This window comes from Bubalus bubalis, chromosome 14, assembly GCF_019923935.1.
Source record: "Bubalus bubalis isolate 160015118507 breed Murrah chromosome 14, NDDB_SH_1, whole genome shotgun sequence".
NCBI classification, from domain to species: Eukaryota; Metazoa; Chordata; class Mammalia; order Artiodactyla; family Bovidae; genus Bubalus; species Bubalus bubalis.
Window position 1 is genome coordinate 63,728,909 of NC_059170.1, and position 15,397 is coordinate 63,744,305.

The window sequence follows — 15,397 nt, forward strand, 5'->3', positions numbered from 1 at the left end:
TCCATCTGGGAGTTGGACTTTTCTGCTCAACCTTCTGGAAGGACATTTGTTCAGTCTCTTAGTTGTGTCTGACTCTTTGCAACCCCATGAACTGCAGCATGCCAGGCTTCCCTGTCCTTCACTATCCCCCAGAGTTTGCTGAAACTCATGTGCATTGTGGAGAAGGCAGTGGCACCCCACTCCAGTACTCTTGCCTGGAAAATCCCATGGATGGAGGAGCCTGGTAGGGTACAGTCCATGGGTTCGTGAAGAGTCAGACACGACTGAGCAACTTCACTTTCACTTTTCACTTTCATGCATTGGAGAAAGAAACGGCAACCCACTCCAGTATTCTTGCTTGGAGAATCCCAGGGACAGGAGAGCCTAGTGGGCTGCCGTCTATGGGGTCGCAGAAAGTCGGACACGACTGACGCGACTTAGCAGCAGCAGCATGACCATTGAGTCAGTGATGTCATCCAACCAACACATTAAACACATTCTTAGATATCCCCTTCTTCTCCTGCCACAATCTTCCCCAACATCAGGGTCTTTTCCAATGAGTCAGCTCTTCACATCAGGTAGCCAGAGTAGTGCAACTTCAGCTTAAGCATCAGTCCTTACAATGATACTCAGGGTTGATTTCCTTTAGGATTGACTGGTTTGATCTCCTTGTTGTCCAAGGGACTCTCAAGAGTCTTCTCCAGCACCATATTTCAAAAGCATCATTTCTTTGTAGTTCAGCCTTCATTATGGTCCAAATTCTCACATCCATCCATGACAAGTGGAAAAACCATAGCTTTGACTAGATGGACCCATAATTTCATCACTCCACTAGCCGTAATGCTTCCTAAGGCCCACTTGACTTCACATTTCAGGATATCTGACTCTAGGTAAGTGACTAACCATTGTGCTTATTTGGGTCATTGAGACTTTTTTATACATTTCTGAGTATTCTTGCCACCTCTTCTTAATCTCTTCTGCTTCTGTTAGGTCCTTGCCATTTCTGTCCTTTATTGTGCCCATGTTTGCATGAGATGTTCCCTTGGTATCTCCAATTTTCTTGAGGAGATCTCTAGTCTTTCCTATTCTATTGTTTTCCTCTATTTCTTTGCATTGTTTGTTTAAGAAGGTTTTCTTATCTCTCCTTGCTATTCTCTGGAACTCTGCATTCTTTTGAATATATCTTTCCCTTTCTCCTTTGCCTTTTATATCTCTTTTTTTCTCAGCTCTTTATAATTCCTCCTCAGACAACCATTTTGCCTTCTTGATTTCTTTTTCTTTTTGGATAATTTTGGTCACCGCCTCCTGTGCAATGTTACGAATCTCCGTCCATAGTTCTTCAGGCAGTCTTTCTATCAGATCTAATCCCTTACATCTATTATTCACTTCCACTGTATAATCATAAGAGATTTGATTTAGATCATATCTGAATGGCCTAGTGGTTTTCCCTACTTTCTTCAATTTAAGTCTGAATTTTGCAATAAGGACTTCACGATCTGAGCCACAGTCAGTCAGCTCCAGGTCTTGTTTTTGCTGACTGTATAGAGCCTCTCCATCTTTGGCTGTAGAGAATATAATCAGTCTGATTTTGGTATTGACCATCTAGAGAAATCCATATGTAGAATCGTCTCCTGTGTTGTTGGAAGAGGGTGTTTACTATGACCCGTGGGTTCTCTTGGCAGAACTCTGTTAGCCTTTGCCCTGCTTCATTTTGTACTCCAAGGTCAAACTTGGCTGTTACTCTAGATTTCTCTTGACTTCCTTCTTTTTCATTCCAATTCCCTATGATGAAAAGGACATTTTTTTTTTTTTTTTTTTTTGGTGTTAGCTTAAAAGGTCTTGTAGGTCTTCATAGAACCGTTCAGCTTTTCGGCATTAGGGTTTGGAGGCATAGTCTTGGTTTACTGTGATGTTGAATGGTTTGCTTTGGAAACAAATCAAGATCATTCTGTTGTTTTTGAGATTGTACCTAAGTACTGCATTTCAGACAATAACATTAAAGGTGTAGTAAAAACCTGTTAAAGAAAAGCCAAAGTGAACCTGATCATCTTGTAGACAGGGATGCTGTAAAGGGCATTTGTAATATAAATTGCTTCATACCTATTTCCTTCAGCTGGGTCAAGAGATCTAGGGCAGTTACAGTGTCATTACATCAGGCCAGTGTCCTGATCTGTACCACAGCATTAAGCTGCCTATAGTTAAGTCTGTAGGCAGGTAAGGCCATATGCACAGGTTGTCTTAGCTGTTGAATGGAGAAGGAATCTCACAGAGATGTTTGGTTCACTCAAACAGGGCAGGCATTACTTTTTCTCTTATTAGTAGTTGTTTCTGGGGACAAGTCTGTAGGCACTGGTAGTCTGGTAGGTTTACAGTCTTCCATGTGCCCCACTGAAATGACTCTGAGTGCAGCAGTGCTCATCACGGCTTGGGACTGATGTGAATTGGAGTTCACACAGAAAATACATCTGCACTAATCATGTATTCAGTTGTGGGGGCTATGAAATAGAGGTTTATAATGCCCAAAGGCACCTGCAGCATGGTCAGGTTTAATTAAGGGTCAAAAAGCATTACTTTTCATCATGGCATCCTCTCATCATGGTATCAGAGTTGTGGAGATAACAGTTATTAGTAAAGTAGAAGCCAAATGGCCCAATGGATGGGCTCCCCTCATTGCCACTTTGAATTCTGAGTTGGCTTATATCATCAGATGCTGCTGGGGACAAAAGGATGTTAGTCTAATCCCCCATCTTATTTATTTTGAAAAGCCAAGTGTTCTAGGTAAAAATAGAGTTGTCAGATTCATCTTAATGTCACTGTGGGTAGCAGGGGACTAGCTGGTTATTAGTAATAAATGTCATCAATGTTTTGAGTCTCATAGGGCTGTGTTGGCCTCCATGGTTCACTTTATGGCACAAGATGAGTGGTGGAGAGTCCATCCATCCCTTCCTTGAGCCTCCATTGCTGGGTAACTAGACAGCGTTTCCAGTGGCAGGGAGCTCACCATGCATGGACAATTTTCAGAAAATAAATGTCAGCCAGAGGAATAAGGAGATTGTCTCAGGTGTTTGTGTCTTTTTTCCGCATCCCCTCCCTTGTCCTCCTTGGACACAGTGGGCCCTGTCAGGGAACTCAGAACCAGGGGTTCTGTTGAGACACAGCCAACAAGATGTCAGTGTCCCGCCCTAAATTAACAAGAGTAGCTCCTCCATGGTGGAGTCTGTGTATTCTCCTCTGGTTGCTGGTCAAGTGAAACTGAGAAACCTGAATTCTCTTTCATTAGACATGAGTGTCAGAAGTTCACTGCATCTTGGAGTATCCATCAGTGTCACAGATAGGCTGAGAGTAAATAGTAGTCACTAGGTATGGCTTAGCCAGCCACGTCTGCAGTGACTTTTGTGAGCTACTGGCACAGTGGTAAAGAATCCACCTCCCAACACAGGAAACTCAGGAGACATGCATTGCATCCATGGGTCAGGAAGATCCTTTGTAGTAGGAAATGGCAACCCACTCCATTAACCTTGCTTAGAAAATTCCATGGACAGAAAAGCCTAGCAGTCCATGGAGTCACAAAAAATCGGATGCAACTAAGCACACACACGGTGTATGTTGTTTTGGTTTATATTTCCTGTATTTATTTTTTTATAATTTTATTTTTGGATGTTTTGGGTGTTTACTGCTGTGGGGGCTTTTCTCTAGTTGTGACGAGCGGGGCTACCTTCTAGTTGTAGTGTGAGGCCTTCTCGTTGTGGTGGCTTCTCTTGCTGAGGAGCATAGGCTGTAGGGCACACAGGTTTCAGTAGTTGCGGCACATGGGCTCTAGAACACAGGCTTAATAGTTGTAGCATGTGGGCTTGGTTGCTCCGAGGCATGTGGGATCCTCCCAGATCAGGGATCGAACCATATCTCCTACATCCACAGGCAGATTCTTTACCACTCAGCCACCAGGGAAGCCCCATCCTTTATTTCCTTTTTTATACATTAGCATCTTTTGTCATTTTTAAAAATTCCCTTTCATTTTTTTCTTAAAAGATGGCACACTAGGTATTCTCTCTTTAAGGTTTTTTTTTGGTCCATTAAAAGTTAATTCCTAGAAATGCTTCCAAGTCAGTTTGTTGGGATCTTCATTCCTTTTATACCTGTTTGTACAGGTATTTGTACAACTGTGTGCCACTTTATAGCCCATAGTCTGTATTTTCATAGTTTACATTTGTTACTTTAGCTACCAGTCTCCTATGCTTGCATGTTTAAATGATTTTGAGTTTTTTGTAATTATAAATATGCTGCTATGCATTACCTTACACATATGTATTTTCTTTGTTTGATCTATCAATATATATTAGGCAAAAATAATAAGAAATATCCGAAGATGAGAGTCTACTATAAAACATATTTGAAGTCTAGAAATATTAATGATGTGGTAAAATACCTTCCTCACGTTTATTAAGACTCTTCATAGTTTTCACATAAGATCTCACATTATAGTGATGTTCTTGTACCTTCATGACAACCCACTCCAGTGCTCTTGCCTGGAGAATCCCAGGGACGGAGAAGCCTGGTGGGCTGACGTCTATGGACATGACTGAAGTGACTTAGCAGCAGTAGCAGCAGCAGCTGCTGTTCACTTGTTATAAATTTGAAATCTATGGATTTCTCAGTAGATCTCTCTTTTTTTTTTTTTAATTTAGTGGGCTTAATTCTTCTTTCTGTGCAGCTCAGGATGAAGTACTAGATGGAAATCCTATGTTTGAGCATCAAGACTCCAGGTCAAAATCAGAGATTCAAGTGAAAAAACCAAGTTTTCACAAAGGAGAAACACTTACTAGTAAGTATAGTTAGATAGCATCACCGACTCAATGTGCAGGAGTTTAAGCAAACTCTGGGTAATATTGGAGAACAGAGGACCCTGGTGTGCTGCAGTCCATGGGGTTGCTAAGAGTTGGACACGACTTAGGAACTGAAGAATGATGAAAACTACAGAAAAGTTTTAATTATTATAAATTAAGCTCATTAGAAGATGTTTTTATTTGGTTTCATGATTATGTATCTTTGAGGTATATTTTATAGAAATAATACACTTTGACTAAACAGTGAATACCATAAGCTACATAGAGAAAAAAGCAGAAATATTGATACCTTAGGTTGAAAATTCTATTCTTAAGATTACTTGGTGATGACCAGCAGATCAGTTGTCCCCAAGGACAATCAGTTCAGTTCAGTTCAGTCGCTCAGTAGTGTCCTACTCTTTGCGACCCCATGAATCGCAGCACACCAGGCCTCCCTGTCTATCACCAATTCCACAAGGACAATAGCAGGTGAATAATTGTCTCTCTGGAATTTGTGTGCCTTTCAGCCAGCTTCAGGTAATTATGGGAACAGAAGCCCAATGGATGCCTCTACCCATGACAGGGCCCTTGTGCCATGGAAGGTCATGGAGATCATGGTCACCTCTGCACCAGTCACCAAATGACTCTAGAAATACAGTATCCCTGCTCCCTACTTTGAGTTCTGACTTTGACACATGCGCTCAGATAACCACTGATGATGTTGGAGTATTGACTTAACCCCTAATGTTGCTTATGGTTTAAAGCTCGGAGGTTGGAATAAAAGTAACGGAGGCTTCTCTGACTCACGTCAGTGTCACTTGGAGCAGAGGGAGGAGCATTTGTGTCAATATTAGTTACAGGTGCCATCGCAATTTGACTTTAGTGTGTGCTGAGACCCATGGCCCACTACTTGGCTAGGACCTCTTTGGTAAAATGCCTATTAATGTTCTCTTTGAGGGCCCACTGGTTAGGAACTAGACCTAGAGATTTCTTTGGGAAAATCTTTAACCAGATCATCTAGGGGTGAGTGCCCATTAGTATTTTTAGGTCTATTCAGTGGTCAATTAGTACTGTTTTGTTGGTAGCTTCTTTTCCTATGTCTTAAAATTTGTCAGTCAGGATCTGCATTGTGCTGTGAAGTAATAGACATCATCTTATAAGCAGGTTTAATTGAGCTTAAAAACCGGTAAAGTTGACCTGACGGAAACAAAATAGAAATCTGAGTTGGATCAGAAATATTTTTACTGTCCTTTCTCCACCCATGACTTTAGAGATCAGCAGTGTGGCTCATAGAGCCTTTAAGAACCTCTGTAAGTGATGATCCAAGTGTGTTTTTCAAGGCAACGGAAATTCCAATGTAAGGGCTCTTCTGTTGGAGCCAGATGTGCACTCAGCCAAGGAGGGGAAAAGGTCTCAGGTGTTTATGTCTCTGATCCTCCTTTGCCTCTACCTCATTGGGCAAGAAGGGACTGGCACATCATACAGTGGGTTCTACAGTGACAGGCCCTACAGTGTACCCTCTCCCTCACCTAGTTTAACAAAATGACTTCTTTTTCACAGAGGCAAACTACCTTAGTCAGCAAAGTCTCTCTGAGTAGCTAGGGAAAACAATCCTTAGGACTCTGCTTTCTTTTTTCATTAAAGTGTGAATCTCAACGACTCACTGCCTCATGGGCTATCTGTTGGTTCCAGGGCATGCTAGAGTGGTCAGTGCAATTCAGGGGTGCAATTCAGCATGCAGGGCCTCCAAAGTTTCTGGACCCATCAGTAACTATAAAATTCCTACTCTAGTTTTTCAATGCCTGGGTATTGAGTCTCTCATCTGAGTCATTCAGCATCTTGTTAGGTGAATCAAAGGCTAAGGACAAAAACAGTTGTTCTCCTTCAGAACTGAAAAGCTTATGCAAGGAATTAGGCACAGATGACAGGATTAAGATGAGGTATACAAAGGAATGTTACTCAGCCATGAAAAGGAGTGCAGCACTGACATTTGCAGTTACGTGGATGGATTCCAGAAAGTAGTTTATAGTGAGACAAATTAGAGAGAGAAGGACATATACTGTATGATATCACTTATATCTGTAATCTCAAAAATAATAAAAATGAATGTGTTTAAAACCAAAGTAGAACCAAAACTCACAGATATAGAGCACTAACTTGTGATTATCAAAAGGGGGATGAAAGATGGGAAGGACAGTTGTGGTGAGATGAACCAGTACAAACTACTGTATAAAATAGATACACAGCAAGGATATACTATAGAGCACAAAGAATTATACCCATTATCTTGTAATAATCTATAATGGATTATAGTCTGAAAGAATAGTGAATCACTATGCTGTGTACCTAAAACTAGCTCAGCTGGTAAAGAATACACCTGCAATGTAGGAGATCCCGGTTCGATCCTTGGGTTGGGAAGATCCACTGGAGGAGGGATAGGCTAACCACTCCAATATTCTTGGGCTTCCTTGGTGGCTCAGCCGGTAAAGAATATGCTTGCGATGTGGGAGACCTGGGTTCAATCCCTGGGCTGGGAAGATCCCCTGGAGAAGGGAATGGCTTACCCACTCCGGTATTTTGGTCTGGAAAATTCCACAGACTATACTCCGTGGGGTCACAAAGAGTCAGACGGGACTGAGTGACTAACAACATAGTATTATGGTACTAAATCAACTCTTTAGAAATTTATACGCAGGTCAGGAAGCAATTGTATATGGAACAACAGACTGGTCCCAAATAGGAAAAGGAGTACATCAAGGCTGTATACTGTCACCTTGCTTATTTAATTTATATGCAGAGTACATCATGACAAATGCTGGGCTGGATGAAGCACAAGCTGAAATCAAGATTGTCAGGAGAAATATCAATAACCTCAGATATGCACATGACACCACCCTTATGGCAGAACGTGAAGAGGAACTAAAAAGCCTCTTGATGAAAGTGAAAGAGGAGAGTGAAAAGTTGACTTAAAGCTCAACATTCAGAAAACGAAGATCATGACATCCAATCCCATCACTTCATGGCAAATAGATGGGGAAACAGTGGAAACAGTGTCAGACTTTATTTTTTTGAGCTCCAAAATCACTGTAGATTATGACTGCAGCCATGAAATTAAAAGACGCTTACTCCTTGGAAGGAAAGTTACGACCAACTTAGCATATTCAAAAGCAGAGACATTACTTTGCCAACAAAGGTCCTTCTAGTCAAGTCTGTGGCTTTTCCAGTAGCCATGTATGGATGTGAGAGTTGGACTATAAAGAAAGCTGAGCACTGAAGAATTGATGCTTTTGAACTGTGGTGTTGGAGAAGACTCTTGAGAGTCTCTTGGACTGCAAGGAGATCCAACCAGACCATCCTAAAGGAAATTAGTCCTGAATATTCATTGGAAGAACTGATGTTGAAGCTGAAACTCCAGTACTTTGGCCACCTGATGTGAAGAGCTGACTCATTTGAAATGACCCTGATGCTGGGAAAGATTGAAGGCAGGAGGAGAAGGGGATGACAGAGGATGAGATGGTTGGATGGCATCACTGACTCAAAGGACATGAGTTTGAGTAAACTCCAGGAATTGGTGATGGACAGGGAGGCCTGGTGTGCTGCAGCCCATGAGGTCACAAAGAGTGGGACACAACTGAGCAACTGAACTGAAATCAACTCCAGTTTAATCAGACCTTTTGCAAACAGTGCAGTAGGTACTCTTGAGAGCCGCATGGTATCCCCTAGTTTATGCAGCTCATTTGCCTCATTGGCAAAGTCCCCTTTCTGTATCTTGCAAGTAATCTGGTAGTAGCTCCCTCCCCATGATGCTGTGTGTGCTTATTGGTACTTCCCACCATGTTCCCTCCACAAAAGCACTGGGCTTCATTGACCACACTGCTCCTTGTGCTAACTTGGTAATGAGAGAAAAGAAATGCCAGTTTCTAAGTAGGTCTATTAAGATAACAACCAAACTCAAGGTTACAGTGAATCATTATTCACTTACCCGCAGAGTGTAGGCTGTAGATCAGACAGGGAAGATCACCAGCTCCATTGTGTTCCCTTTCACACCATGGAAGAGCCCCTGCCAAGAAGCAGACACATCAGTGCAGACTGAGGTGAGGGGTGGTCTCCCAGCTGAAGGAACCCCAAACAAAAGGCTCCTGCCATTTTATGGATCCCAGGGCTCGGGTAGCTAGAGTTCTAAAGAGCATCAGCATGATTACTCATTTGCTCCATCCTGTAATGCTTCACACATGGTTTTGGAATAACTGCGCATACCACTAGGACAACAGCCAAGTTTGAAATTGATTTCATGACTTGACTATGGTCAACTTTCCCCTACCCAGCCCACTCCCGTGTCTAGCTGTGAGGGTTTATATTGATTACTGTAACCATGTGTTATTCCTTTTATTTTTCCTTCAGCAGTTTTTATTACGTTTGCTTTCTCTTTCTATTCCATATTCTTGTCCTTATTGGTTTAATTATATTTAGAAATACATAGAGTTGAGTCTTCTTCAAGAGTTAAATAGTACATAAAACAGTGCTTTTAGAGGTTTATCATTCTTTCCTCAGTCTTCCTCTCGTTTTGTAGATATCCATGTACATTATTTGGTGATAGCTTTCCTGTGTTTTCTCTATTTTTTTCCCTCTCTCTGCTTGTTTTTTCTCATTTCTTCTTATTCTTTACCTAAAGTTTCCATACTAGCTTTCCCCTTTTCAGTTTTTTTCCCAAGTTAACATTATATCCAGAAATCCCTCCATGTCAATATCTAGTGATGGGTTTCACTCAGATTATAACATGGGTACAGCTGTTTCTACACATTATTTACCATGCATTATATATACCATTGTGTTTAATTATGGTTTATTTAATCTTCTTTGCTTTAAAATTTATACACTTTTGAATATTTTGCACTCACAAATATGATCTGTGTATCTATGAAAGAACTTAAGGAATCTCTTTTGTGTAGCTTCTGATAATGATGTGCCTGACCATACTCCTGTGCTTCAGCATCAAGATTCAGTGTCAAAACTCCCAGTGCAAGTACAGAAACAGATAACTCCCAGAGGAGGAAAGCACAGTAGTAAGTACAACAGTTATAGATTCCTTTAAATTAAAAAAAATTAATCTCATTAGATTTTTCTGTTTAGTTCAAGAATGTGTGTTTGAGCATATGCTTGCTTGTGTTTATGTGTGTGCTCAGTCCCCACGGACTATAGCCCAACTGCCAGGCTCCTCTGCCCATGGAATTCTCCAGGCAGGAATACTAGAGTGGGTAGCCATTTCCTACTCCAGGGGATCTTTCCAGCCCAAGGATTAAGCCCACATCTCTTATGCCTCCTGCACTGGCAGGCAGGTTCTTTACCACTGTGCCACCTGGTTTGAGCATAAAATTCATACTGTCACTTTGATCTAAATGTGAATGTGAAAGTTGTTCAGTCATGCCCTACTCTTTGCAACCCCAGGGACTATACAGTTCAAGGAATTCTCCAGGCCAGAATACTGGAGTGGGTAGCCTTTCCCTTCTCCAGGGAATCTTCCCAATCCAGGGATTGAACCCAGGTCTCCTGCATTGCAGGCAGACTGATTACAGGTGGGCTACAAGGATAGTGATCTAAATGTGAATAATAGCCAAGTAGCGCTAGTGGGAAAGAATCCACCTGCCAATGCAGGAGACACCTGGGTTCAATCCCCGGATCGGGAAGATCCCTTAGAGTAAGAAATGGAAACCCACTCCAGTATTCTGGCCTTGGAAATCCCGTGGACAGAGGAGCCTGGTGGGGTACACTCCATGGGTTCACAAAGAGTCGGACATGACTGAAGCGACTTAACATGCATGCACGTGAATAATATAAAACAACTGGAGAACAGGAACCATTTAACATTTGGTTGGTATTCAGTAAGGTGTCTGCCTACAATTCAGGAGACCCGGGTTCAATCCCTGGGTCAGGAAGATCTCCCGGAGAAGGAAATGGCAACCCACTCCAGTATTCTTGCCTGGAAAATCCCTTGGACTGAGGAACCTGGTAGGCTACAGTCCATGGGGTTGCAAAGAGTTGGACACGACTGAGCGACTTCACTTTCACTTTCTTTCTTTATTGTTATAAGACTCCATTGTAGAGAGACTGCACTCAGTGTCCACCAAGGCCTGGTAACTACTTAGTAGTTTTTCCAATGGATTCTACACTTTTAGTCAGCAATAGGAGATTAGGGTCCAAAAGCCAGGTGGGCACCTCTGATGTGCGGCTGTGTTATTTTGCCACAGGCTCCAGTAGGCATCAGAGAGGTTGATGAGACCTATAACTTAAAAAGGCAGTGGATTCAGGAGGGCAAGTAAGAGGGTTTCCTGTGTAGCCAGTTGGAGGACGTCCAGGGCCTTCTGTAATTACAGGTCTTTTTGGTAATCTGATTGCTGGGTGCTGTCATCAGGTTGGCCGTGTAGGGGGATGTGTGAGTACCAGTGTCTGAACAGTCGCACCAGTCACTGGGCATCTTTTGTATTGTTGGGACTGAGAGCCTGAGCATGACTAAAACTTAGCAATTATTGCCTCTGAAGAGATACCCACTGTCACTTCCCAGTTTATTTCCAGGAATTTCCTGAGTCATGGGTCCTTTTGCCTTGTCCATAGTAATGTCCCAGACATGTTGCTACATGTGGATCAGCATGGCATCCAGTCCTGGTTGGGTAGTACCCTTGCCTGGACCAAGTAGGAGACGTTCTTTATTATAGGTAAAAGGCTGGTGCTCCATCTGGGAATGAGACTTGCGGCTCATGGCCTTGTGGAAGGACATTAAAGGAGTATTGAAATGTATTACAGCAAAGGTAGACAGATCCTGATCATCTGTGTGGACAGGGATGCCCAAATGGGCATTTACAATATGAATTCCTTCATACCTGTTTCCCTTAACTTGAGCAAGAGCCTCTGTGGCAGTCGCAGTGTCAGTAAGGCCAGTGTCCTGATCTGTACCATAGCATTAAGCTGTAGTAAGTAGTCCTGTAGTCCAGTCCAGGCACGCAAGGCTGATTGTGTAGGTTTACTTAGTTACTGAATGGAGAAATAATCTCACAGAGATGTTTGGTTCACTTAAACTCATCAAACAGGGCAGGCATTCCTTTTTCTCTTCTTAATAGTTGTTCTGTATAGAAGTCTGTAGGCACTGGTAGTCTGGTAGGTTTGCAGTCTTCCATGTGCCCCACTGAAATGACCCTGGGTGCAGCAGTGCTCGTCACAGCTTGGGGTTGATGTGAGTTGGAGTTCACATAGAAAATACATCTGCACTAATGATGTATTCAGCAGTGGGAGCTATGAAATAGAGGTTTGTAATGCCCAAAGGCACCCACACTATGGTCAGGTGTAAGTAAGGGTCAAAAAGCATTACTGTCTTCCTCTAATCCTGGTGTCAGAGTTGTGGAGATAACAGTCATTGGTAAAGTAGAAGCCAAATGGCCTAAGTATGCAATCTTCCCCCACTGCCACTTTGAACTCTGAGTTGGCATACATCATCAAATGCCACTGGGGATATAAGGATGATGGTCTAATCCCTAATCCTGTTTATTTTGAAAAGTCAAGTATTATAGGTGAAAATAGGCAGAGTTGTGGAATTCATCTTAGGATCACTGCCAGCGGGGGAGAGCAGAGGGAACACATTATTAATACTAAGTATCATCATTATTAGTACTAAGTATCATCACTGTTTTGATTCTCATGAGGCTGTTTTGGCCTCCATGGTCCACTTTCTGGCACAAGATGAGTGGTGTAGAGTCCATCCATCCCTTTCTTGAGCCTCCATTGCTGGGTAACTAGACTGTTCCCGGTGGCAGGGAACCACCTGGGCAGGCAGTGTCCACCATGCCTGGACAGAAGTTTTCAGAAACTAAGTGTCATCCAGGAGAGGAAGGAGATTGTCTCAGGTGTTTGTGTCTTTTCTTCTGCATCCCCTCCCTTGTCCTCCTTGGACACAGTGGCCCCTGTCAGGGAACTCAGAACCAGGGGTTCTGTTAAGACATAGCCAGCAAGGTGCCAGTATCCCACACTAAGTTAAAAGAGTAGCTCCTCTACAGTGGAGTCTATATAGTCTCCTCTGGTTGCTGGTCTGGTGAAACTGAGAAACCTGGATTCTTTTTCTTTAGACATGATTCTCAAAACTTCAGTATATCTTGGAGTATCCATCAGTGTCAGAGAGAAGCTGAGAGCAAATAGCAGTCACTGGGTACAACTCAGTCAGCCATGTCTGCAGCGACTAATTGACCCTCTGTATTAGTTTTTGATTTTTATTTCCTATATTTCCTTTTTAAAAGATGAATACCTTTATCACTTTTTTCAAGTGCCTTTTCTTCATGTCTTCCTTCCTCCTGCCTTCCTGCTTGCCTGCCTGTAGCATACTATGTATTCCCTGTCAGGTTGTTTCTTGCCCGTTAAGAGTTAAATCCTAGAAATGCTTCCGAGTCAGTTTGTTGGGTCTTCTTCATTCCTTTTATACCTGTTTGTACAGCTGTGTGTGCCACATTATATCACATAGTCTGTATTTTCTTAGTTTACATGCATTACTTTAGCCTACCAGTCTCCCATGCTTTTATATTTAAGTGGTTTTGACTATTTTGCTGTTAATGAATAATTTGTACAGGTATATTTTCATTGTTTGGTATTTCAATATGTATTACCTGAAAATATTTGGAAAACTCAGAAAATGACAGACTAATATAAAACATATTAGAAGTCTAAGAATATTAATGATGTGCTAAAATACCTTCCATGCACCCTTGTTAACATTCTTCCCACAGTTTTCTTGTACAACCTGGCATTTGATGATGTTCTTATAACTTCATAAAAATGAAGTTTTTGTGAAGTTTTTTATTTAGTGGGCCAAATTCTTCTCTTTATGCAGCTCAGGATGAAGTATCACATAGAAATCGTATTCTTGATCATCAAGACTCAGTGTCAAAATCAGAGATTCAAGTAAAGAAACCAAGCTTGCACAAAGGGGAAGGACTTACTGGTAAGTATAAAAACTGTGGAAAACCTGAAATTATTTTATGTTAAACTCACTAGAAGATGTTTTTATTTTGGTTCATGTTATATATTTTTGAACATGTATTTTATAGAAAATGTTATACTTTGGCCAAAGTGTGACTACTATGAGATATCTAGAGAAAAAAAGCAGAAATATTGTTAAACTTTGATTGGAATTTCTGTTCTTAAGATTATTTTGTGAAAAGATGAATGCCCCAAGGCCCAATAGTAGGTGAATAACTGTCTCTCCAAAGTAGAGTGCCTTTCAGCCAGCTCCAGGTAATTATGGATATGGAAGCCCAACAGACACTTCTGTGCATGGCGGGGGCATTTTGCCATAGATTCCTTTGCCAAAGCAGTATTTCTGAGATCTGTAAATCAAGCGTCTGATGGGTTCTGGAGGCCCTGTTGGAGGGCCTTTAGGGCCTTAGCTGTGTCCTCACTAAAAAGAAGCAGCTTTTCTGGTAACCCCAGAGATCAGAGTCATTAAGAGCTCCACATGGGGAAATGAGAATGCACGTGGTCAAAGAGTCACACTATTTGCTGGGCCTGTTTTATTTGTTGGAGTTGAATAGTTGGCAGTCTTCTTCTCTGGAATAAGAAGTCATACCCCTTAGAGATCATGCCCAGGAGTTTCACTAGGGTACCAGGTAATTAACTGAGTATACTAATGGCCCAGCCAAGAGCCACTGGTGGTTCCACAGGGCATCTAGTCCTTATTTGGTGTGTCCTTGTCTTGGCCTACTAGAGTGAAAACTAGTCCTCTCTGTGGGAGCAGGTGCTTCAAAGTCATGGCCTGTGCACTGATTACTGATACCTGAGCAATTTGATGGCCATATGAAGGACATTAGTGCTCATGTAGCTAGAGTTATGAAACAGTTTACCACAATTACTTGTTTGCTCAATCCTGTAATGCTTCTCAAGTGGTTTCAGAATAGCTTTGATAATACCACTTGATAAACAAACCAAATTTTAAAAAGATTTCATGACTTTCTGTTAGTCTCCTTCCCATTCTCATCTGAATCCCATGTCCAAGAGTGAGGGTCTATGTTAAATACTATATTGAGAAGTTACCACTTCTATTTTGCCTTCAATTGTTTCATTTCATAAGTTTGCTTTCTCTTTACTTTGATCTTCTTACCCTCACTGATTTAATTATGTTTTGAAATACATAGAGCATGAACCTACTTCCAAAAGCTAAAAAGTATATAAAGAGCTATGCTTAGAAGCTTATTATTCCTTCCTCAGTCTTCCCTCTCATCTTGTTGGTAACCGTATACATTGTTTTGTGATAGGTTTCCTGTATTCCCTGTATTTTTTCTCTCCATCCTTGTTTTTTCTCATTTCTTTTTTCTTATCATACCAGTTTTCCTTTTTTTAGTTTTTTTTTAAACTTAACATTATTCCTGATGATCCCTTTAAGAAATCCCTTTAAATCAGTATGTAGAGATTCATTTCACTCAGTTTATAGCACTGTGTACAGCTGTACCACAGTATTTACCATAATTCATATTATTCCATAGTGGATAGCATGTACCCTAGTTTATTGAACTAATCTTCTTTGCTTTAAAATGTATATGGTTTTGACTATTTTGCACTTACAA

At 41.5% G+C, this 15,397-nt stretch overlaps 1 protein-coding gene across 2 annotated transcripts in view; it reads left to right on the top strand.

Annotated features, from left to right (window-relative positions):
- CCDC7 (coiled-coil domain containing 7) overlaps nt 1-15,397 on the top strand; it is a 263,556-nt gene that overhangs the window by 145,317 nt on the left and 102,842 nt on the right. For both annotated transcript variants that reach the window (XM_044928180.2, XM_044928181.2), the window contains 3 exons: nt 4,691-4,801; nt 9,752-9,865; nt 13,669-13,779. In XM_044928180.2, coding sequence (XP_044784115.2) covers nt 4,691-4,801; nt 9,752-9,865; nt 13,669-13,779 — 336 coding nt within the window. The remainder of the gene's footprint in view (nt 1-4,690; nt 4,802-9,751; nt 9,866-13,668; nt 13,780-15,397) is intronic.